Source organism: Carassius auratus, unplaced genomic scaffold, assembly GCF_003368295.1.
Source record: "Carassius auratus strain Wakin unplaced genomic scaffold, ASM336829v1 scaf_tig00216917, whole genome shotgun sequence".
Taxonomy (NCBI): domain Eukaryota; kingdom Metazoa; phylum Chordata; class Actinopteri; order Cypriniformes; family Cyprinidae; genus Carassius; species Carassius auratus.
In genome coordinates this window covers 66,093-93,060 of record NW_020528798.1, presented here as the reverse complement: position 1 = coordinate 93,060, position 26,968 = coordinate 66,093, and the positions used below count along the sequence as shown (strand labels likewise).

The 26,968-nt window shown below is 35.8% G+C and overlaps 1 protein-coding gene across 1 annotated transcript; it reads right to left on the bottom strand.

The window, feature by feature from the left end:
- Positions 1–34: 34 nt before the first annotated feature.
- On the bottom strand, positions 35–23,822 carry LOC113099336 (numb-like protein). Its single transcript, XM_026264354.1, has 9 exons — positions 23,098–23,822; positions 14,039–14,189; positions 12,567–12,641; positions 10,270–10,344; positions 7,684–7,824; positions 6,241–6,445; positions 5,890–6,156; positions 4,431–4,607; positions 35–2,727 (listed from the first exon to the last, which is right to left on the bottom strand). The coding sequence occupies exons 1-9, from the start codon at positions 23,136–23,138 to the stop codon at positions 1,934–1,936; spliced, it is 1,926 nt and encodes a 641-aa protein (XP_026120139.1). The 5' UTR covers positions 23,139–23,822; the 3' UTR covers positions 35–1,933.
- Between the last annotated feature and the right edge of the window lie 3,146 nt (positions 23,823–26,968).

Below are 26,968 nucleotides of genomic sequence, written 5' to 3'. Positions count from 1 at the left end.
TTGTAAAAGAATCAAGCCACCAACAAAGGTACCATTGCTTATATTATATTATTTATTTATCTTTTATACAATGTAATTACAATAGAAATATGCAGGTTTAAATACAAAATTCTTGAAATAAAGATTAAAAATAAATTCCACTGGTTTGTTATCACTACACTAAAGTTTACAATCAACTTTATGAGGTAATTTAGTTCCCTGGTTTTGAGAAACCTCGATTTTGTCATGGGGAGGGTGTGTACACAAAGAGAGCCAGGGCAATTGAGTATAATAAATTCATCCGTTTGACGCCATACAACATATCGCTTGGCCAAATTACAAATGCATTGTCTTTGGAAAAAGGACCATTTTTAGATTCATTGTGCCACAATAGACCCGCTTGACCCTGTAATAAACAACTGATAAGAAAACCGGGAGGTCAATTTATAACACATGACAGTCAAAATGGCCTCTTGAAACAAGTTAAAAACATTGTGCCTGCCTTGAATGTCCACTTCTATTAAATCTCCAAAGGAAGAGTGTTTATGTTCACCTCACTGAGCACAGTGTGCAGTCTTACTTTGATCATCTAGCTTTGACACTTACAGGCTCCACACACTCCAGAAAGCTCATTCAATACCTTATCCACACACTTGGATAATTTCCCAAGAAAATAAAAATACGACCATTGAGCATAACTGAACAATAAATGTGCCTAAATGCTCCACACTGGAGAAAATATGAACATCTTGAATGAGCAGGATCCAAATCTATTTTTACAATAACTGCATGAAATCTTATAGTGTAGAGTGTGTGCCATTATTCGCCTGCAATTAAAGACAATTATTCCCTTGAAACAGTGGTGATAAGAAACAAAAGCCAAGACTAATATTCATATTCAATGTTTTAACATACTGTAATATGGGATATTTTAAGCATGCATGAATGGGACCAAATGACTCTGTCCCTTTAAAAGTCTGTGTAGTCGTTCCATTGCTTGCAAAAACGAACACTATAACCTTCATTTTTTTCAATATTTCCTTCACAACCACCCATTTAACACAAATTTGTCATGTTACCACCCTAGAATGGTCACAGAGTTTCTGAAATACATTCATAACAACTGAGAAGCCCTATGAAACCATTTAAAATAAATGACCAAATTCATATATTTCAACAGGGCTGGCTAAACGGATTATAAAAGTAAAACTACAAACCTAAGAAATGTTGTTCCAAATCTCTAAAAGGTTAATTACTAGAAGTAGTGGTATTTCGGTCTAGTTTTCCATTGCATTATGGGTCTCGATCGTATAATCAGGGTTGGAATGTGCCTGTTGGTGGAACTTTTGGTATCCACTTGGTTCAGAGCGGATCTTTCAATGGTTCAACTGATTCATTTGGAACTAATGAACCGAACAGCCACAGAAACTGGCAATAAATAAAGTAAACAGAAAGCATGCTATTTACACCACAATGTAAACTCAGTTCTACAAGATAACGATACCCAAATTATTTAATCTATCATTTGGTGAATAGATTTTCAAGTAGCCAATTTATTCCACCAGTAATCCTTCACTCTGTTCAATATAAATAAATAAGGGAAAACTGAGAATAATTAAAATCTGATTATATAATCAAATAAGAAATTAATAAACAATAAATAAACTTTGACCATCCCCTAATTTCAATATTTCCTTCAAGCAAAATCATTAATTTTCCAAGCAAGGGTCATTACCGGTGAAAGTAATGTGCAGGTTTCTCCTTCAAGCGGTCTTGTAAGTGCCGAACATGTTGTGAAGGTCTTTCTTTTCTTGAGTCTGATTCTCGAAATGACGCAAAATACAACCGAATGATCTCTTACATCAACCAATGTCCTTGAGCATAAGAAAACCCTTTAGGAGACAAAAAAAGGGAAGGGGACTGGGGTATGAAATGGTTCAGAGTCTCCTAACGATTATAGTTCAATCTCAAAAGTCTTTTGTAAGTCATTCGAAAAAGGGTTTTGCGCCTTCGGTTGCGATTTGGACTCCAGAGCAGCCCACTTTGCCTCAAAATGCTCTGCTTCCTGTGAATTGCATGTGGTATTCAGATTCAAACTCTCCATCGGCCAACTAGTGCCAATGGTACTTCCATTGTGTGTGACACTCGTAGTCGTTGATGGAAAGGAGTTATGCAGATGGCCGTTGACGGTCGGAGGAGTTGAGAATGTGGTGGTTGGGAAGCCCCCGGACAGGGCGGGGGAAGCTGATTGTTGGCCACCACCAAGCGTACCCGTCTTCGGCCCCATCCCGACCCCCATCGCCACTCCACCACCCCCTGTCCCGGCCGCAGAGCAGAATACATTAGCCACCATCTGTGATGGTGTGATGCCCACAACAGGCACACTGGCATTGGGATAGGTCATGCTGTTGGCCAGATTGGGCATGTACGGCTGCATAGGTACAAACGTCGGTTGAAGGGGCTGTTGGGCAAACATGCCTAAGGGTGTGGGGGTAACATCAAAGGCCATTGGGAATGACTGCATGGAGGAGGGGAGGGAACCGGATGCGATGGGCATAGGGGGCACCGGTGGAGGTTGCTGAGTGGGTGGTGGTGGAAGGGTCGGTGGAGTCTGCTGCTGAGCTTTCACTGCTTTAGCCACTTCCTCCAGCCAGCGTTCTGCCTCGGACGGGGTTCGTTTGTGGCCGCCCAGAGAAACGGGTGGAGGAGATTGGACAGCCGGCTCTGTCTGAACCCATGAGCTTGTAGCTGGGAAGTGGAAGGAGTAAGAATGTTAAAACTTGCCTCAAGACACATTTCTAAATATGTGACCTTGATAGTAAAACTGCGATTTTGGTCAAGAGGTTTACACAAAAATGTGTTCATTAACCTCTTGTCTAGTGATCCCAGAGCTCCAAATAGTAATGAAACATCTAAAAGTATCTTTATTTGGAAGTTTTCTGAGAGGAGTTCAATGGGTCTGTGCTCAAAGGCTGTTCTATAATGTGAGGCGGTTCCAGCTTTGCAGGGATAGTCTGGCGCTTCTGACTCACAAATGAAGACACGGTTTTATTTTTACGCGAAACGATATGCAAGGCATATAAATTCATCATAATCATTAATTATGTCCCCACTGGTTGCAAAAAATGCCTCGCTTGTAATGGGTTTTATTGGTTTTGTTTGGTCGTGCCGGGACACACATCATCACAGCATGTTAAAGGGTGTAACATTTCCGTCACACGCTTGAGGTATTCAGCCAATCACAATGCACTGGATAGCTGACCAATCAGCGTAAACCTCGCTTTTCGGAACAATGAGCTTTGTAAAGATTGACGCGTTTCAGCAAGGCGGGGCATAAAAGAACAACAATATTGTACATTATGTGGAAAATAATGTGAACTATCCCTTTAATATAGGTTGTATGCCTCATTAATGATAATCAAACTATAAAATAAAACAGTGAATAACTTGCTGCTCTTGATTGAACTGCAATATAAAGGTAACAATTTAGGTAACTTTATTTGTAAATTGTAAATTTTAGTATTTGGTTTTCTTACTTGCATTTGTTTAGATTTAAAGTGAAAAAAGTAATACACTATACACTTGTTTCTTTCTATTTGCTCTTTTGTTGCACTGATTCTTATTTATAACAAAAAAGATACAATAAAAATAGGTATATTGTGATTATTAGTATAGTAATGATTATTAAAAAAAGAAGTTGGGTAAAATAAGCAATGTTGCTATGTGATTTTGCTTTGGAACCTTACGAAAAAAAAAAACTTGAAATCAGTTTTTCTCTAAATTTGCTTTGGAGACTCTGTCGACTTCAAACTGCAGCTCAGCCATTTTTCGTCCGATTCCAACAAATCATGCATCACTTTTAATAGAGAATGTAAAAATAAAATAACTCATTTTTCAAAATTTGCTCATTGTGACTCATTTTGCCAGCACAGGTCACATATTGAAAAGTTGGAAACAATTGTGTTTTTAATATGTTTGTGTTTGTAAAATTATAATGTATAACTGTGTAATACATTATAATTTTAAAGTAGGGGGTAAAATATATGAAAACACAAATTTAACTGATCAAAAGTGACAGTAAAGTAAAGATATTTCCAATAAATGCAGTTATTTTGAATGCTCCATTCAAAGAATCCTGAAAAATATTAATCAGCAAAAACAACACAATTTTCAACAATGATAACAAGAAGTGTTATTAAGAATGATAACCGAAAGATCATGTGACACTGAGTACTGAATTAATGGATGCTGGAAATACAGCTTTGCATCACAGGAATAAATGACATTTTAAAATATATTCAAATAGAAAACAGTTAATTTAATTGTTAATAATATTTCCAAATATTACTGTTGTTACTGTATTTTTAATCAGATAAATGCAGCCTTGGTGAGCATTCGAGACTTCTTTCAAAAACATTTCAAAATGGTAATTATTGTGCCGTCTGTGTTACCTTGCGGTGGAGCAGGTGGAGGGGGAAGGGCAGGTGGAGCGCTGCAAACTGGTAAACAGTTGCTGGTGGCTTTGGCACACAGATCCTCAGATGGTTTGGTGAAAGAGCTGTTGATTTGGCTGCACAGAGCATTTATGCTGTCCGCCTCTCCTGCCACTGATAGATCCATCTCTGGAACTGACACAGACCAATAGAAAAGGTCAATCACACCTGTTTGGCTTATTTTGGCTGGCCATGTGTACAGTTTGTGGGATTTTGCTTGCTAAAATAACCTGGATCTATGATGTAAGGTAGAGATTCATTACACATTATCATTAAATAGTTTGGGTTTGTACATTTTTCCTTTTTTTTTTTTTTTTTTTTTAATCAAGGATGCATTAAATGTATAATCTTACAAAAAAAAATGTAATAATAGAACTGTTAATTTTGAACTGTTTATTTATCAAAAAACTTGAAAACTTTTTTTTTTTTTACCAGCAAATTAGCATATTAGAATTTAGATTTCTGATTAGATTCAATTTTTGAGGGACCATGTGAAATTATGCTGAAAATTCAGTTACTGTATTTTTGACAAATAAAAAAGCCTCCTTGGTGAGACTTCTTTCAAAAACATTACAAAATCTTACTGTCCCCCTACTTTTTAATAGTGTATCATATAAATTATCAAACAATATATATATATATATATATTTTTTTTTTTTTTTCATATTGGTTCATAATATGTGTTGGATGATATTTGATTTTTAATTGTGCATGCTAATTTCTTCTATTTTTACATTTAGTTTGCCATTACCATACTTTTTTGCATGATACAGAACAGAATTTTAAAATCAACCATAATGGTTAGCCGTGGTTATGACACAGTAATTAGTAATCAGTAATCAGATTATCAGGATCACACAGAATTTTCTCTAATAATATATATATATATATCTCATATAATGTTCTGGTTTGTATTGCAGGCCTCAAAACTAGAAAAACAATTGTCCCTCATTAAACAAGTTGTCCTTAAACGTCCTACATATTCATTTACATTCTTCATGAATAAACCCAACCAAACATAAAACATATGACCCATAAAAAACATACAACCTATAATTCCCCTTTTAGAATCTAGTCTAATGGATTAAGATAGTGTTAAATTTTGCAAATGCAAAACATGTTATTTATAGAGCACTACACTAGAAAGGATCAATGGAAAGTACCTGTACATCACATATCTACTGGTAAATGTAGCAGTTTATGGTCTGGAATACACACTCAAAAGATTTTATGGGTACAATCATAAGGTTTCAGTGGAAATAGGATACTTTTGTACTATTTGTTTGCAGGCAAAATCCTCTGGTTGATGACGCACAGTACATCGCAGTCAGTACTATCACATGGGTAAACATGGGTAGTGGTTCAACATTACGGTTCCATTACACTTACGCAGCTTGAGTACACAAAAATATCTAACCTGGGTTCTTGGTCTGGAAATCTGTCTTGCGCTGCAGGGTTGATGGGAGATCATTCAAGCGTAGGGAGAGCTGCCGTTTGAAAGGTGAGTTCTTCTGGCTTAGTTGTGGAAAGCCGCGGAAAGAGCCCTGCCGCACCAGCTGCTCAATAGGAGCGTGGCGGCGTGGGATGGCGTGAGGCCCACCCGGCTCCGCTCGCTCCCCCGGAGACGCCGCTCCTTCTGGAGGAGATGCATTTCCAGGTGGCACTGCAGAAATTCCACACACTTCTGCACAGAGGCACGCTCACTAATAAGAATCATTTTTCACACTGAAAGCCCAGGGTGTTTGAGAGTGACTGTAATGAGACTGACCTTTCTTTTTGTCTTGCAGTTGTTTCATGATGTCCTCTCGGTCACTCTGCTGTCCAGCTGAGGAGACGCGGAAGGAGCCTTCCCTAACAAACGATGTGCGGCTTGCATCAAAGGAAGCAGTGACCCCACACTCCTTCTCTCTGCGTTGCTTCCGCTCAAGGCAAGCGGCGAAGGCACATCCAACCGCATGACTCAAACGTTCACCCTAATGTTGGGGAGGATGTTCCATTAGCATACACTCCAAAGATTTTTTTTTTATTAGCATTTTTGTCATGTTGTTCCACTAAAAATATCGTAGGAGATCAATTTAAGATAAAATATATATATAAAAATAAAAAGTAATATAAAAATATTAAAGACCTCTGTTAATATATTAAATTATGATCATAAATAATGCTAATTTTTCCGATGTGTATGTAGATTTATAATAATAATGTTGTGGATAATGGCAACACTGTAACACTGTAAAAAAAAAATTAAAGAAATTATATATATATATATATATATATATATATATATATATATATAATTTCTTTAATTTTTTTTTTACAGTATATATATATATATATATATATATATATATATATATATAAGCTTTAATTAGCATCTTTGTCTTATTCCAATAAAATTTTAATTTAGAATAATTGTTAAAAAATAAAAAATAAAATAATAATACAAATATACACATATATTAATCTATCTATCATTTATATTCCTTAGCTCTTAAGATATTTTTTGCGTGGTTAACAATAGCCCCACCACAAATATAAAGATTATATGCTTTATATAGATAGATAGATAGATAGATAGATAGATAGATAGATAGATAGATAGATAGATAGATAGATAGATAGATAGATAGATAGATAGATAGATAGATAGATAGATAGATAGATAGATAGATAGATAGATACAAATCAAAGATTTTTGCTTAAAGGAAGAAAAAACTATTAACCAATGAGCTAAGACAGAGCTTTTTTCTTTTAAGAAAAAGCCAAAAAAAAAAAATATTCAAGATACAAAGACATGAATTTTACTTTGTAAGTAAATGAAACATGTTTTAAAGATGTTTTGACATTTTACTGGAGTATGAAAGAGAAAATTATATTTATATTTATTTATTTATATTTATATTTATAATTATATTTTTCAGCATAACTAGGTTAGTCTGTGTTTGCATACACTGTATGCTTCTGTTGTTATGGGACAGATAAAAAACATCATATGGTCACAAAATGTTGTTTTTGTCTAGACTAGTATTGGGATCCTAATCAAAATTCCATTTCATTCTAGTCCTTAATGTGTTTTTCTCTGTGCCCCAAGTACAGATAACGGTCTCTAAGCGCTTATTCCGGTTGAGATAACACTGCCATAATCCCTTTCTTAATCCCACTTCGCAGGGAACAGAGGCTGAAGAATTAATCCCCGCTGGGTTCTCCTCACCGAGTCCTTCAAGGCCATGAAGCAGTGACATATCCAGCGGCGAGTCGTACCATCACGGCAGATGTAGGAGAATGCCTTGTCGTAATTACGGTCAGGTGCGCAGAAGGACACCTTCTCAATGGTCTGGTCAACAATGAGGTCCTACAGTGAAAGGAAAAAGGGGCAGCCCGTTGTTGTTTGTGGCTTCTTACATGACATAAAAAGTTTTAACATACAAATAAAAAAAGTATTTTGAAAGTGCGCATTAAATGACTAGATTTGATGCAAATGGCATTATAGTGTTTCAAAAACATGAAACCAATTAAATACATTTTTTATATTAAATCCCAGGAACTAAAAAGTCATGTTTTAAACGAGATTCTTCCTCTTATTTGTCCATAGACCCAACCACACTGTACCGTTTTATCCTTTTGATTCTTCTAACATGACTAGAGCTTTTTGTGAAGCCTGGACCTCCCACTGTAACACTGGCTAGTGTTTCCTTGTTAGGGGGCCACAGTAAATACATAATGCATGAGCTGAACTCTGTAGAAGTGGTGAGGTGAGGGGTGAAGCAGAGGAAGACTGGGTCGAGGTGAGGGGCCTATTCATTGTTCGCCAATTACTGACCGAAGGGGCCCAGTTAGAGCTCTGAAAGCTTCGTCATGGATGATTGTGTTCTGGGGGGAAACGGGGGTTTACAGTGTACAGAAAGAACTTACTCATCTCAGTTGTCAGGAATAAAATAGTCTGGTCTTGTAATCAACAACACATTCAGGGCTCGAAAATAAGTACTACCTGATGGCCAAGTGTGAAAGATGCTCGGGACGGTTGAAGAAAGTCAAGAAAGTTTATCATTTGCAAGTGTTTTGACAATTTAAACACTGAAACCATTTAGGTGGAAGAAAATGTGAAAATTTGGTACTTGCTAAATATAAGAAAATAAGTACACCGAAAATAAGCTCTTATTGTGCTTGAACACACAAAAACAAAAGTATTAAGTTAAAAAACATACAAAACAAAAACCGTCTTGGCATGTATCCTCATAAACACAATTGGTTATGTCTTAAATTAACATAAACATTTGAAAGAGAAATCAGATGTGTATAAGTATAATGGTCCATCAGGTCCTAAAGTGACAGCAGCCTAATTTACCTTCAGCTGTCTGTGTCATTAATATTAATAATAATAAAAACTTTGCTAATAATAATATTGCTTTCTTCATAATATTGCCTGCAACATGTACAAGTGAAAATAGTCTAAAACATTTGTAAATAAATATACCGGAGGAAGAGTTATTATGGATTACGGAGTCAGAATTGATAGTTTAAAGTTTCTTAATTTCTTAATTAAAGTGACATTTCTTATTGATGGATTTGTTCTTTATAAACATGCAGCTTTTTCTTCACAAATTGTTATTTGATGAACTGGAGTCATGTGGATTAATTGTGGGTTATTGTGGTGTTTTTATCAGTTGTTTGGACTCTCATTCTGACGGCACCCATTCACTGCAGAGAATCAATTAGTGAGCGAGTGATGAAATGCTACAATTCTCTATATATTTTTTGATGAATGAACAAAGCCAAAGCCATCTTTGGTGACCTAAAGGCAAGTAAAATTTCTAAAAAATTCTTTTTTGGGCGAACTTTTCCTTCAATCTACATTTAATTTGTACAGTGAAGTCTATGCAGTGTTATTTTACATTTGATCATTAAATTTCTGTACTTGTATTATGTATTTTATGACTGACTTTACATTTGCCTATAATAATATTATAATCTAAAATTGTTAAAGCACTTTAATAAAATAAAGCTATTATAGTTAGGCAAGTAGTTTTTACTGTGGTATAAAATTTGGAATACAGAATTGAGAAAATTCACTGGTATCTAGAATTGTGGTGTCATAACCTTATTTATTAGAATTCATGGTTACCTGGTCATTTTTATGGCGGGACATTTCGGCAGGGCAAGTTAATATTTGAGCTGAGCCAGTAGAGCCCTGCCTTTACTAATATTAATAGACTGACAAGTGAAGTTTAACCAGAGAGAGGAGAGGAGGAGGTGCAGGAAGGATTAGGTGGTACTGCTGACTCATATGCATACGGGAGGATTACCAGAAGGGCATAGTGAACGTCTGAGTCTGAGGCCCTTACGAGAAACAAAAAAAGAAAGCTTTGTGGCCTTCCGCCTTTTACTGTGTGAGCTGAAAAGGAGGAACGGGGGATAATTGATCTCATTATGTGCGGCCTTTGACATTTTCTGGTTAACTTTCCGGGTTTTGTGTGAGGGAAGGATGTTACATTAATCCTTGAACTTTGAAAAGAAAAAACCCAACCGTGAGAGACACAGGAACCCTTGGCCTTAGAAGTGATCTTGTGTCTGAGACAGTCTGTGATGTCTCGTGAAGCTGGATGGTCATGTGACAGGTCTTTTGGATGCCTGCCAGTTTCCTCCTACTGCATATTTTGTGTTTCCTACAGATTTACTCTCTTTGCTGTTGGACTCCGCTAATTGATGGCTTGGGAGCTATTTGGAGCTTTAAATACTTTTTTTGTCCTTGATTAATGGCTTTCAATGGACACACAATAAAATGCCTATACAGACTTACCTTGGTTTTGTCGTCCACTACTCTCAGGCCATCAGCAGACACCCAAAGCACAGCCTTGACAGTTTTTTTCCCACTCTGAGAAGAAATTTCACAACAAAATCAGCCTTATGGCACAACAGGATATTAGCACTACTGCAGAAGATTTGATTTGCTCTCCATCAAGCATGCTAGCACAACATTTTTTGCTATTATTGACATTTCTATGACAGGTTTAGCTTTTGTCAGCTCAATTTGTACTCAAAGCGTATCAGACAGCTGACCCATCAAGGCCAGAAATCTAGTCAAATTTGGTACTGTTTTTATTATAATTTGGGTTATATTATAATTTATTATTATTACTACATTTGCCCTTGCTTATATATCATTTACCAAATGTATATATTGATTTATTTATTACCAGACATTTGTTGTCATAATTCTTTTTCCAGATATTTTACTCTACCATTAAAAAATGGGGTTAGTATATACTGTAATTATTTTTTAAAGCAATAAATTATTTTATTTAGCAAGGACGCATTAAATTCATCAGAAGTTACAGGAATCTTTTGTAACATTATTTAAAAAATTCAGCTTTGCATCAAGGGTATTACATTTTAAAATATATTAAAATAGAAAACAGTTATTTTACATTTAAATAATACTTCACAATGGCACTGTTTACTGTATCTTTAATCAAATGATTAAATCTTTAATTGGTGAGCACAATAAATAATAAACTAAGTAATAATAACAATAAAAATCATACTGAATTTTGGGACCCAAAACAGTAGGGCACTATTATTATTATTATTATATTTATTTTTACAACTCTGTCTGAGTGAGTGAAGGTTAGTACACCATGAAATGCATTTAATCTTGAAAAAAAAAAAAAAAAAAACTGTAGGAATAAGTTAAACTGAAGGATCTAACTAAATAGAAAAAATAAAAAAACTGAGGGCTTTCAGTTGACATTACAAGCATCCCAAAAGTCACTGTCCAAATTTGCTAAGACAGCAGAACACTGAGGATATTACACTGGCTGAGAAAGAGACAGGGAGAATAAGGAACAAGCACAAGCTCAAAGCAGAATGAGATAAAGGCTTTGGGGGTTTGGGGAAAAAGAGAAAATAAATGAAGTGACTGTGTAGACAGACACAGCGGGAACTGCCAACATGGGGATGAAAGAGAAGAGCGTATATGAACAGATGGAGGGGCCCCAAAGACAAGGGCCACACACACAGCACTAGCGGGTGAAAAGTTATTACATGATAAAAAACATTACATATTACAGTTCGGCTCTGACAATTCAGTAATGAGATCTGCAGGCTCAGGATATGACTATTGACAGAGCAACAATACTAAAGACAACAGCCATCGACAGAGCAGCTACGCTCCATAAAGATTGATTTTTTAAATAAATGAGACTTTGTAGACTCTCAGTACATTAAATCCTAAGTCCTCACAGGTGCTCAAAGAACTTATGGTCTTCCACAATGAGAAAAGGAGAATGTGGGGGGTTTTACAAAGGGATGGGAATCAGTCTGTGTGTCAGAATTAAAATTAAAATTAAAATCAAAATTAAAACCTAGGTTTTTTTTCTGGTTATGCATGATTCAAAATGACCTCCAAAAAGGCTATATACACTATATACTATGCAGATTTTATAGAGCACATAATTATATAAGTAGCACAGGTATATTTTTAGCAATAGCTTATAGATAAAGTCAAAATTAAAGATTTTTCTTTTCAGCCAAAAATAATTAGGATGATAAGTAAAGATCATGTTCCATGAAGATATTTTGTAAATTCCCTACCATAAATATATCAAAACCTAGCATCTGCAGTTCTAAGAATTTAATTTGGACAACTTTAAATACAATTTAAATCTCAATATTTTGCACGCTCAGATTCCAGATTTTCAAATAGTTGTATCTCAGCCAAATATTTTCATATCCTAACACTATCCTAACCATACATCATTGGAAAGCTTATTTATTCAGCTTTCAGGCGATGCATAAATCTCAATTTTAAAACCCTTATGACTGGTTTTGTGATTTAAGGTCACATATTAGTATTTCTCTTTTATAGAGATAGCACACATGAAAAATGTCTATGAATTTATGATCATTAAGTTCATAAACTTAAGTAAATTAATTAAATTTCCACCTTAACTCAATATAACTGATTTAAGATGGAAATATATTGTCCACACTGGTTTACTGTACATATGCACAAAAGAGTTTACTTTGCTGCCAATTTGCTTTTCACATCAAGCATGCGTTCTATTGCGTGGGGATGGAAAGCACTACAGTACTCACCACTTTCAGTTTTTTCACTGCTTCTTCGCACACATGCATCCCTCTGGACTCCTCTACCTCCACCAGACCGAGGTACTGCAGAAAGAATCACAGCTCTGTCATTTTTTTGCTGAGGTTATGTTCGAAAAACAGACAGGGACACAAATGTACTGTCTTTAAAGGGAAAACTAGTCCAAACAAGGCTTGTGTAGATTTAAAAAAAGGAACCCATTGAAAACACAGCAGAGGATGTATTTTGTGGGACATTTTGTCCAGCTAAAACCAATCAAAATGTCCTCACATGGACACAATTAATAGTCACCAGGCCAAAGTTATGTGATTATGGTGGCCATGAGGACAGAGGCCACTACAGGATTACATCTCAGTCGCAAAGAGACTCCAGATGCCTCAGGCTGGAGAGTAAAATTAGGCTGAATTTAATTATGCAAGATCCACTGCAATACATCCTCCACTTTACTTAATGATACAGACCATCTTTAGTCTTGAAAGAGCCTCTTTTCATTTCAAAACAACACTGTTGAACGATTTCAATGATTAATTATGTTATATCTTGTGATTTTTGTTTTCACACTTAAATGCGCGTGTTACATTGACAACCCAGGTTTAAGTCATGAAAATATTCACAAAACTACCATTTAAAAGTTTGGGGTCAGTGATAAATACGTTTCTTTAAAAGACATTCATCCTTGTATTCCGCAAGGATGCACTGAATTGATTAGAAACGATTTCTATGCTGTTTAGAACTTCCTCTTCATCAAAAAATCCTGAACAAATTGTGTCAAGGTTTCAACAAAAATGTGAGCAGCACAACTGGTTTCAACAGATTATAATGATAAGAATAAATCTTTCCTGATTTTCCTGAATCTTTGCCACAGAAGAACCTTTTTGTCTAAATGTTTAGGGTTAGGGTTAGGGGTTAGGGGTAGGTTAGGGTTAGGGTTAGCATCTGAAGAATCTTTCTGTTTGACAAGAGGTTATTTTGTGGTAAAAGAAGGTTCATTGGATTATAAAAGCTAAGAAAGAGTTGGTTCTTTGTGGAACTAAAGATGATTCTTCTATGGCATTGCTGTGAAGAACATTTTTTAAGAGTGCAGGAACAAATTCTAAAATCTATTCAAATGGAAAACAGTCCTTTTAAACTGTAATTATTTTTACAATATTACCGTTTTTTTTACTGTATTTTTGATCAAATAAATGCAGCCTGTTGAGCAAACGAGTATTTCAAAAACATTAAACAAACCTTACAGACACTGAACTTTGGAACATTAGTATATACAACAATTCTTAGTGTCTTATTCCAGCCATCAATCTGATGTTATTATTGTGTGGGGGTTTGATAAGTCACCCTTTCAACGTCTAAAGTAATTTCACATGCTGGAAGCCTTGTGTGGCCGCACTTTTAAATTCTAAATTCTAAATTATTAAAGCAAGATGTCCGTTAGATGTCTCTGCCATTTAACTTCTCAACTTACCCGGACAGGAAAGTTGCATTTGCCCTTTCGTACAGCCTCTTCGTCCGCCTGCCATTGGTGCGGCCGGCTGGCCTCCGGCACGTACGTGGGCTTCTTCCTGCGCAGGCTCTGACGCAGCTTATTCATCTCCACGCTCTCAAACTCTCTGTTGCTGAGAACAAAAAATGAAGACACATTAGCAGGAGTACATACATATGATGAACAAAAGAGCCCTTATTTCACCTCAGGATCAAAGTAACGTCCAAAAGTCTGATTTATTAGGATGCACACTAGCTAGGTGTCAAGTGAATGTTATTTCCAGTGACAGTGGATTCCAAAAATTGCCACCAACACTTATTAATTAAATCCAAACTATTAATTTCATATTTTTGGTATGCAAATAACCATGTTATAATGGATTAAACTAATTACAGAGAATGCATTCACTTCTGTCTAAAAAACAATTGCTTTGCTCCCAAGAGGCCTATTTATGCAACATAATTAGGTCATTCATCCTACCCTTAATTTGCATTGGTGATTTCAAATTCTGATGCACAACACCACAAAGCCAGGCTGCTCTAAAGAATGCAAATATCCGAAGCTGGTTAGTCCAAAGTGAAACATTCACATAATACAAATTCCACTGAGAAAAATATACAGTAATACATATGTTACAACATTATGAAAAAAATGAAAAACTTTACATTCTCTCATAGCGTACTCCCCTTATTTCATTCCAAACCCATAAGACGTTAATTCTTCAGGAAAACACTAAAGAAGATATTTAGAAAAATGTCCTAGCTGTTCTTACAAAAAGGTAGTTGGGGACTGTGACAAAAAAAAGTATATATAACTTTGTATAACAATATTTAAGTCAGTGTTATTTTAGTGTTATTTATTATCACTTGATATTTATTATTATTTTGAATTATCGCATATTTCCAGCTTTCATTTGAACTTATAGTTAAGAAATGTTTACTAAAGTTTTCCATCTAATATTTGTATATTATTTCTTAACTTAATTAAATTAACAAAAGAAAATTACTTAGACACCATAATTAATATATATATATATATATATATATATATATATATATATATATATATATATATATATATATATATATATATATATATATAAATATATATACAAATATTATACAGATTTGACAGAAGTTTTCTCTCTTTTAAAATATCACTATTTTTCATCTCACTACTAAAAATATCAGTCACTTTTCATATCACTATTAAAGAAGATAAATTTTAAGAGTTTAGCAGCAGTTTGATTACCATCTTTTAAAACGGTGTGGCATATCTTCTTGTTGAAAAGTTGTAAACTTCACACAGACTGTTGTACTCTGCTCTTCAATATGAACCACATGCCACACGACCGCTTTTACTTTTATAGCTTCACGTCAGCGGCCAAAAGCGCACGTTTCCCAAAGCCCTGAATCTTTACGGGTAACAGGTGGCAGACATGGACCGCCGGAAGTATCACTGTAAACGTCTGGCCTCTAGCCCAAATGTATTCACCCAAAACATACCCACATTCTCAAAAGAACCCATGCTGCTATATATAAGTGTGGTTTTTCAAATAGCTGTGGCGTCTAGGTCTCTCTGGAGGCTTTACTCAACACTCTGGCACGCGTCTGTTGCTGAGCTTGACATATCGTGTAGGGGTCAGACACGATACGCAATAATCCCTCAGCAGAATGACACCTGCTCGGCTGTGAGGCGAGAATTAGCAGCTGAGTGAACCATATGGCATTTTTAATGAGCCAACAGGACGTTACGGTAATGTCAGAGGGGCTGAATGTTTGGGGATTCTTGATCAAGATGACCAAGAAGTCAGTTCATTTGCAGGAAGAGGAAAGGGAGGGGCTTCCAAGATTCTGCTCTACTTTCAGGGTTGATCTAATCGCTGAAATGCTGCCAACGCTTCAGCAGTGCAAAGAGGGAGGAGAAGACATTCAGAGACAGAAAACAAGCCAAAAGCCAGAGAGAGAGAGAGAGAGAGAGAGAGAGAAGAGACTTTATAAGGAGAAGAAAGAGGGAGCTTGAGATGTAGAAGGGGAGGGAGACAACAAGACTAAACTCCCTTATTGAATCTTATTGAGGTCACAGTTCAAATGTGTGTCGCTCTCACTGTGGTGCCAGTCACAAATATCCTGAGCGATGCAGCACCACTGACTATCAATGCTGGAGATGGCAAAAGGTACTATATTCTTAGTGAGTTGCTTGGACAACTATTTGGTCTTAAACCCTCTTCTATTAGGCTGGTTTGAGGTTCACCTGACATGTTCCTTAGGGGGTGATTGCATAAATAATTAATATAATACATTTTCATAATTTGTCACATAATTAGTGATGCACCGATATTAAATTTCAATGTTAATTATCGATATTAAAAGACCATTATCTTCATAATATGGCTGATAAATAGTTATGGTAACACTTTAGAATAGGTAACACCTAGTTGCTTATTAGCATGCATCTTACTAGATTATTAGCCATGTATTAGTTCTAATTAAGAACATATTAATGCCTTATTCTACTTGACCTTATTCTACATCCCTAATCTTAACCCAATACCTAAACCTAACAACTACTTTACTAACTATTAATAAGCAGCCAATTAAGAATTGATTGAGAGAAATGTCGTAGTTAATAGTTAACAAGTGTTATCTATGTTAAAGTGTTACCATAGTTATTTAGGAATGTATACTATTATGATATTTATTAATATTTTGAATTGGCTTTTCTTTTTTATACAATTTCAGTTATCATTTAAATTTTAGTTTAACTTGTAATTATTCTGTAATGTGTTTTTGTTAAATAGAATTTTCATTTACTGTTAAAATGAATTTTATTTCGGAATTATTTCAATTACCTGAAGTTAACAATAACGTCCTAGTTTATAGTTGACCGATAATAAATTTCTACACATTTTTTTCTAGATAAAAATGTAAAGATTAACTTTAAGTAAGCATTAGATGACGCCAAAGTTTATCTAAGTGTACAATTAAATATCTAACAATATAATAAGCAAAACAATCACCTACTAATATCAACACATAACTCAAAATAAACTATTGGTTCTTGAGAGGTTCTTATGAGACTTGCCAGGGAAATTTCCAAAACGTGCATGTGAAAGTCACACGACAGCCATAAGAGCCACCCGAGCCATTCCATGGAAATGATTTCATCACGAAATGAAAAGCAGCTGGAGCAACATGGGTAGAGTAAACCAAGACTAAATCAAAAAAACATTCAAGACTTCATACACAAAACATTTTGCAGATCACTTCTCTTTATGTGTCTGTGTGAAGGCCCAAACATATACCCCATCAAATTCAGACAGATATTAAAAGCAAGCAAGACATTAAAATTACATATTTATTAATATTGTGAATACTATTAGCTTCTCCATGAAGCATATGAAGATGTATTTATTTTAGAATCATAGCATATTCATAAATTCACACTGAAATACTTTTAAAATGAACAATAACATTTTTTAAAAGTTATGGCTTCATAAGACCTGCATGAGTTGAATAATCTACTTTTATGCTATTTTTATGAACATTTTGTGACACTTGAAAGTGAATGTGAATGTAAATAATGAACGAATTCTCATTTCTGGGTGAACTATTCCTTTAAGGTAATGGGTTTATAGAGAGAAAAGGAAAGAAAGAGAAAGAAACAGAGCAGTGAAGGGGCTAAAACTCACTTAGGACGCTTCGCTGAGCATGAGGCCTATAGCGTCACAAGTAAATAACATATCAAAAATGGCCCCTACAGCAAAAGGCACTGAATCTACAAAAGACCATCTTAAGCGCCCCTGCGCCATCTCAGTCTGACTGTAGAGAAACTGATGAGATAAAGCCTGCAGTAAGACTCGAACTACAGTACAGATGCGGAGGAGCAGATATAGCCTTTGTCTCATTATTGCTAAAATCAATGCTCTCAGTGCAGGGAATCGAACCGCTGCAGCTGCATGCACTCATTTCAGAAACACAGTGGGTGGACAGTGTAATGGAGGCTTTTTGGATGCTTTTGAAAAAGGGAGTAATTGTAGCGTGCCACTCCAGTCTCTTACGGTAGGCTGTGCTCAGGCCCGGTAACTGGCACAGAGAGGACAGGCGGGAAAACAGACGTTCATGATTTGTTTCAGCAGGGATGAACGGGATAGTTCAGCTAAAATTTAAAATTCGGTCATTATTTATTTAATCCTGATTATTTACCTTCTTGTCGTTTCAATCCTGTGATTTTTTTTTTGGTGGAATATGCAAGTAATTCTGAAGGATATCGATGCTGCTCAAATAAAATAAGAAACTGAATGTGATCAAAGGCCATCAAGACTTTTTAAAACTAATGCTTATACTATGCAAGGAAACATTAAATTGATCAAAGGTGCAGTAAAGACTTATTTCAGATACATTTTATATTCATCAAAGAACCTCAAAAAAAAAAAAAAATTGAAATAAGAAAAAAGATTTTATATATATATAGTTTCCTCAACAAATATACGCAGCACAGCTTATTTAAACATTGTTGATATTACAAAAAGTACAAAATAAGTATTTTCTAATGGTTTTGAAAGAATCATATGACACCAAAAGAATAGAGCAATGGATACTGAAAGTTAAGCTTTGCACAACAGTAACAAATTACATTTTAAAATATATTCAAAAAAAAAAATTTGAATTTAAATAATGTTTCAAAATATAACAATTTTTATCCTATTTTTAGTCAAATAAATGCTGCCTTTAAAGTTCTTGTGTCCTATTTCACAAAATAATTAATCAAATAAGAGCCCAGTCTGGGTGTACACGCATTTGTGGAGGACAGAAACAGATCCACCCACCCATGACCCAGTTTCAGTACCTTATAGACTCCGTTTGTAAACATCATCTGACCCAGGGAGCAAAGGCGACTTGTTTCTCTGGCCATCTGCCGCAGCCCGTCTAAAGAAGCTGCACCATATCACACCTGTTCAGATTGAGGTTACACTCCCACACATAAACACGACACCCGCACACACCCACGCCCACGCCCACATACTGTATGTCAAATACAGATGCGAGTAATCATGTTTGCAGATGACAGGGGAAAAAGCAGTCAGACCAAATATTTATTCTAAGAGAAACTGGCCTTTGTTAATATCACCAATACCGAAAGGCAGTGACACAGTGACCATTTCACACTCACAGCCAGTGTGAATATGTGGGTCATTCTGGTTTGCAGTACATGCTGTCGATTCAATCGCATAGGAGTTTCGATCAGAATTCACTGACATAAGCCGCAGAATGTTTTCAGTAGGCAAACTGAACCAATGTCCTAGTAAAACAATCCTCCTATAAAATGTATGTCTGTGCGCATGTTGCTTTAAAGAGTTAGACAGCCGAGGGCTCTAATGCAGTGAGACAGCTGAATCAGAGACTGAGTCTTCTGTGCTCGATTGACACTCTGCCTAACCAACAAGGGCTTCTGCGGCTTTTTCCAAAACAACTTTTTTCTCAGTCTGCCACAAGCTCAACTTAAAAGGCATTATTATTCTTTTATGTGGAACAAAGTATACTTTAGGTTTTATGTGTATAAGTTATGCTTACAGTGTGAATAGTGTAAATATTATCATTATAGTAGATACTCATGCATTCAGGTAGCTTTTTTTGCACTAATGTGCACAAGGTGGCCTGGGTTCTCAATTTTTATTTTTTTTTAACAAACATTTGAAGAAATGAAACAACAATAAACATCCATTTTCAAACCACTCGAAATACAACTGCAGTAAATGGGCACTTTGAGGAGTGTTTGTGGTTAAGAGATTTGTGCAAGTATAAAAGTACAAAGATGTTTGTTTGTTTTTTTCTTTTCTTTTTTTTCCCACTTATAACTTCTGGAGAGAAACAGCACAGACACTGAACAAAGCTGAAACTAACTAATGTGCATGTGTCGAGTGCCTTTGTAACTCTATAGCTTAAATAACTGGAGAATTCTGGCATAAGTCTCCAGAGAGAAGTTTGTTGTTTCACTGTAAAATTAAGTCATGCAAAAAAAAATGAAAGATACACAAAGATGAATCGTTCACAATAAGACCACCGCCATGCATTTTGAAAATGCGTAGTGTGGATTTTTATTTAATTCCACTGTGTGATTTGCATAAATTTCAAAATGAACATTTTCCAAGGATTCGACGACCTGTCAGTCAAAAAGTCCCAAAGAACAAAGTCAAAGCCAGATGTTGACAAGCCAGAACACCAAAACAGAGCCACAGTGTTTGCATGTTACTGGAAATCAACCGGTAAGTGGTCTAGTCAGTTGTCACATTATGTTGCAGAATATAAATATTTTAAAATCCGAATAAATGGCACACACAAGGTTTTATTGAATGTGCAGACAGGACAGTGCCGCAAGGAAAGAATGGTGAAGGTCGTCTAGCTCGTGAGTCTTGAATTATTGATTTTGTTTATTTTGGGTGAAGGGCAGGACATTGAAAATGGCTCTGAGGCACCTTTTTCAACGAAATGGCAACAAAGTACACAGTTTCTCATAGATTATCCAACAAACATCTAGTAGATTGACATACAGAGGTTTTAAGAGCTGAGACTATACTGATATAAAGGCTGACCTGTCAAGACAACAATGTCTGATGCCACTGAAGAATAACTCAACACTGAGATACATTTTTACATCTTGATTTTCCTTATTAAATAACATTTATATCTAAGTTCATAAAATATATTTTGATAAAACAGACTGGCATGTAGCATCAGTTATCAGCTTTAAATAGCTTAGTCCAGCTGTGTCAATAACAATTTGGACTAGTGATGAGTCACAATGGTTGACTCATCAATTATTAACGTTCATCAAGTGTTTTTTGTTTTCTTTTTTCTCAACAAAAACACTGCGATTTGGCACGTGGTATGTTTTCCTGGACCACCATCATTGTTGGACCTGAAACAACATCCCCATCAACCAATCAGATTGTGGGGTTAGGATTAGGGTGGAGGTTGGGAGTTTAACAACATGCTTATCAACCTATAACTTCCTTACAATTCGAGGGGCAATTAATGAGTTAATGTTAGGAATCCGGTTACAACTATGTTTGTTTACATGAGCATTATTCCAGGACCAGTAAAAGATGTTGATCCAGGAACATGGCCTACTTGGCAAAATCATGAATGCGCTGCATCAAGTAGAACATGTTCCTGGATTATCATCTTCTATTGGTCCTGGAAAGAAAATCATTCAAGTCAAACAAAAATACACTATTAGTGTTTTTGTATTTTTCCCAACAATAAAGCAAGATTAGAAAATTTGTATAGATGCAAAATCATAATACAACAAGATTAGTTTAAAGAGAATATATCTCAAATTGCATTTGTTTTTCTTATCCAATCATCAAAATTCTTAAATATTTTATTCAATATAAAATATAACTTTTACTTCTGTATTTATTTTTGCTTCTAGAGTAATTATATTTTTATAGTTATAAAAATATAGATATTATAGTTTTTGGAAGCAAGATCATTTTGACATGAATGTTGCTGTAGAGAGACTAAATAACTACATACATCTAAGAAACTTAAGCTGTATTCTCTGAAAACAAGATTGTATTGCAATATTGCTAGGTTAATGTATTTAGTTTAACGGGCTTATGGGGGTAAAAAGTTGTGTTTTTTTTTTTTTTGTAAAAAAGCTTTTTCATACACAATGTAAGTGACCTATTTCTCCTTCTGCATGTCATGTGTGTAACTGTAGCCCTTTAAGGCCACCAGTAAGAGAAACTGATAGGTAGAGACATGAGAGTCCTCTCAGTCCACTGCGTTGTCTGTAATGATGTTCTCTACCGAATAATCTACCGAACATTGTTTGGGAGGCAGACACACTCTGTCAGTTTAAATCTAGATTAAAGAGCCATCTCTTTAACCTGGCTTACAAGTAACACACTAACACATTTCTAATATTCAAATACGTTAAAGTATTGTTAGGCTGCATTAATTATGTCAGCCAGAAATGGGAACCCTTCACATAACACCCAATGCACTTGTTACATCGATAGAAAAATGGCATCTACGCTAATATTAGTCCGTTTCTTATTCCGAGGTCACCGTAGCCACCAGATCCAGTCTGTATCCAGATCAATTGGTTACTGCAGTCACAGGATCCAGTACGTATCCAGCCCAGATGGTGGATCAGCACCTAGAGGTGACTTCGAGAGCCCTGAATGTCAGCGGAGACAAGGACAACTAGATGAGCCCCAGAGACAGATCCACAGACAAGACCTTGTCTCCTGGGCGGCCATCGAGACAAGACTACAGAACCAGATGAGTCCTCTGCACAATTGAACTTTGCTGCAGCATGAATCAACATGCTGGTTCATCTGGCCAGAGGAGAGCTGGCCCCCTGACTGATGGAGTTTTGGTTCCTTGCCGCTCTCACCTCTAGCTTGCTTAGTTAGGGACGCTTAATATCCAGCGATATCATTGACATGATTGCACAGATACTATTTAAAGTGAACTGAGCTGGATGATGGCATCATTGAATTCAATGATGAACTCCCTTTAACTGAAAATTGAGTGTTTACTATTGTCCTTTTGCATTATTGACACACTATTTTCCTATTTAATACTGTAAAGCTGCTTTGACACAATCTGTATTGTTATAAGCGTTATATAAATAAATGTGGCCTGACTTGACTTGATGCCCTTCCAAGAGAGAAAGATCAGACACAATCAGACAATAATTTGTTTTTTAATCATCATAACCAGTCTACATTGCATTTGAAAAAACGCTGAGAGCAACAACAAATAAATCTAATAACAGAAAGACAGATAAGTATCATCTATTCTGTTCAGTTGGTGTATCAATTTATCTATTAATTTGAGCCATATGGAGGCTCATGCGGCTACTTCCTGTAAGAGTATTAGCCAAAATTCAGAATAAGCTTGGTTACTAATCTGAGTGATGCACTGGTTTTAGGGCCCATGTATTTCTTAAAAAATAAAAACAAATTTCATGGCATGAAGCAAAATATGAAGCCCATTCTTTATTTTTAAATAGAAAAAAAAACTCACCTCCCATCTTCTGTCTCATCCATATCACTGCTGAAACTCATTTTAGAGAGATGTCAGAAGACCAAAGCCAGGTAAAGTATTAAAATCGAACAACCCGAGGACGTTTCACAGACAAAACTGACGTTCGATGAAAAGCTTGAGGCAAAACGCTGTTGAATATTCAGTTCTGAGATCCAAAAGAAGGAGGAGGCAACCACACCTCCTCTTCAGAGATTAACTTGGAGGAGGCGACAATCACACATGTGCTCAGTCTCATCACCATATGTGTCCTCGCCCACAGAAACATGCGCTTACGCATGGAGACATGCGAATTTGGCTGGATGTGCTGAGCTGCAGCCTCTGAGGAATAAATCAACTTTTTGTCTTTCCATAACATAGACAGTGAGGGGAGGATGGAGAGCGAAAGATAGAGAGACAGGGAGGGGAGGGGAGAGAGAAACAGAGGAGGAGCGCGGGCGGAGGTGATTAGACTGGAGATGGTGATGACACACTTTCAGTCGCCCATCTGCAGTGCCAGTTGTCTGTGTTGTTGTGTTTGTACTTGCTATGTTCTTCCAGCTCAGCTCATCATATATACTTATGAAATAGCTTATGTAAATTAGATATAGTTTTATTATTCTGACATGTTAGTCCCTGCGAACAGAGCACAGCATGTGCACATAGTCACAGCACACTTCCTATAAGCCTATTAATGCTATAGTTATGAAGAATGACCTCAGTGTGCTGGAGACTGCACAAGATTCTAGTTACGTAACAAAATTTAAAGACATACTGCCTTTTCTATGACTTTTTTTATTCTTTTATTGTCTTATTTGTTATATTTTTTTTCTTAAGAAACACAATACTTATCTTTAACATCTTTAATGGGTTTTAAAAAAATCTATTTATTATTTAGCATATTTACTCCCTATTAATATTCTTTGCTTACCAAGGATTCCTTTTTTGTCATCAGCTTTAAAGGTACTATTTCAATAGTCTAAACACACATTCGCATATTCACAGTTCTCAGTTAATTATCACATGATATGTAGGAAAACAAAGAAAAATATTATCATAAATACATATAATAATATTATTATTAAATCATATTATTTTGATACAGTATATAGAGTTTTAAAATAAATGTAATTTTTTTTTATTTAAAGCTGTGGTAGGGAACTTTTGACGCTCTAGCGGTTAATAAACAGAACTGCTTGCGTCTTGCGGAAGAACATTGTAGTCGGAACTACTTCTCTCTGTTTATGTCTATGAAGAATCACAAAGGTACTGGGTTACTCCGCCGCGGTATCCCCAAAGCAATCTAAAATAGTCAGAATATAAACACTTATTATAGGTGCACCCTAGTGATTCAGGACAAGCCAAAAACACGGTTTGGAAAATGGATTCATGGTGTGCTCGCTTATTATATACATTTTTCTACATTTTGACCACAAACAAAGTTACGGACCGCAGCTCTGATTGGTTGTTTTTTACCGGGAGCGATGGAGTTTCTGCAAATGGCAATAGGACCACTGGGAGGAGCCAGAGGAGCTTGATTTTTTCTCATATTCTCGATCTGTCTCATGTTCTACTGTCAGGACATAATAACTCAAAAACTCCCGTCGGTTCCCCTGCGAACCCCCAGAGTTTTGTGAACCCCCATATAAAAATATTATAAATTTAGCTAATTATTGCATGCAATTGAATGTCACCACAATATCACAATTACTAGAGGATTTTTCTGAGCCTTGAGTTAGAGGATCATGACTAAAGTCTGAGGTGTGTTTTAGAACAAATGAAATTGTTTTCAAACAGGTTTCCCAAAATGCTCACATTAGAGTAAGTAGTAGGGCTGTCAAATTGACTGGAAAACTACATTGGAAAATATTAGAAAAATTCTAATTATACTCTAATTTAAAAGGCATAATTTCAGTTGAGGGGGTGGGGGGTGGGTTTTTAGCTTCTCTCCTGATGCCACATTTATGATTAATAAAGTTGCTTAATTTGAAAAAAACAAAACAAAAAAAAAAAACATGAGATACAGTGGGATGGAAAAAAACGCAAAGTCTTGAAACATGTTTTTGAAAAGTTTAACTTGCATTAATTTTACATGTAAGCCACTCTCTTGAGCAAGACGCGAGTGTAACACTGCTCTGTGTAAATGACTTGGTTTCAGTTTCGACGTAAACAACATCTTCTCCACACTGATCTTCTCATTTTCCGCAATATACTGAATGAACAACGTAGCACCACCGCATCTAGTGGGTTCAACTGGATATGCTAACAAAAGCATTAAAATGCAATGCCACTTACTTTGTCGTCGCATTTCGTGCTCCACTGATAAGGCTGCCTGACCGCTGATGCAGACCTAAAATTCAAATGCAAAGTTTTGCACTGAAATGTGGATTTTCTTTTTTTGACGAATATTCAAAATTCTTTTTGACAGCCCTAGTAAGTAGCACCTCTAAACTTACACCATTAGTTGGACAAATTTTGCCATGATGTTCAAGCAACGTTTGAAAGCAGAATATTGTTTATACTTTATAAACAACATTACTTAAAGTTGTCTCTGCACACTAAACTGGTATCCCATTATTTGGGGTGAAAGTATTTGCCCTTCATTTGACTGAACTAGTGCTAAAAGGTTAAAGAGAAAATAATGATGATCTAAAATGTCACTACTACAGAAACTTTATAGGAGGACTTAAATACAGCGTAATTCCTGTTACTTCAACTTCAGCTGTCTTGTGCTGACTGTATAATATCTTGACTTTTTCAAATCTTTCAAATTATGTTACTTTTCTAGACTGGAACAGGGGAGCCTCTTGGCCAAGCTGACTGGTGGAGCTTCCCTCTGGTGTTGAATTGATCACGCTCTGTTGACTGAACTTGTCCTAAATTCTCATGACCCAAATGAGAGCCCACCAGCAGGGCTGGATCAATGTATTCACATGGACATTTAAACAGACTTATCATGTCCAGCATTTTGTATAGTTGTTTTACCCAGAGGCAATAAACAGAGGGGTCTTCAGCTCCAAAGAAGAATCGCAAAAATATATAGGGCCTAAACAATTCTTGATTACAAATCATTCCACAATTCTGTCACACTTTAGCACTTCATATATACTCCCACAGTTAGTACATATGAACTCCACAGTTCAAACGAATATGTCCAATCCTCTCATATATGAATTGATATGCTACATATAAACAGGCCTCCCACTCAGACAAATAGTCTGTTAAATAAGAGTCAGTCAATGAGTCCCCTTTAGAGGGTCAGTGAAAGTGGGGTCAGATTTATGTAGTTTGACTGTATGAGCTACATACTAGAGAGTGACAGAGTCACAATGATTCAGTGGCACATTGCCCTCTACCTGCACCGAGTGGCAATATGACAAAGGCCTGCGTTTCTTTACTGATCTGTCAGAGGATAGTACAAAGTACAGCTTTTTATGTACCACTGCACAAAAAAATCCACATTAGCCAATCATTCAGTTAGGGTAAGTTAATTAATTGCAATTTGTAATTTCATTAGAGAATTTTGTTAGTAGTAATGTGCCAATGCAATTATTAATCAATGCATTGCTTTTTTTATTCTCATAATACTACATTGATTTTTAAAGCCGTAATATACATTAAAGGTCATACTGTGCACAATTCATCACTGCATGCTTTTCCAAAGAATTTGCCTTTATAAACTAAACCTAAAATTCGTTTACTCACCCTCATGTGAGTAACCAGACTCACCACAAACCCATAAGACTTTCGATCATCTCTGAAAACACTTCATTCATCCCAAACTTTGGCACTTCAAAAAGTTCAAAAGACATTGTAGAAATAACAAAGCGGTTTAAGTCTTCTCTAGATTACTTTACATGTATGATAAACAGAT

Coding starts and splice junctions, on each gene's coding strand:
- LOC113099336 (XM_026264354.1), bottom strand. CDS start 23,138: ATGAGTTTCAGCAGTGATATGGATGAGACAGAAGATGGGAG. Junction 12,642..14,038: donor AATGCAACTTTCCTGTCCGG/GTAAGTTGAGAA, acceptor TTCTTTCTGCAG/TACCTCGGTCTGGTGGAGGT. Junction 6,446..7,683: donor TCATGGCCTTGAAGGACTCG/GTGAGGAGAACC, acceptor CCCCAACATTAG/GGTGAACGTTTGAGTCATGC.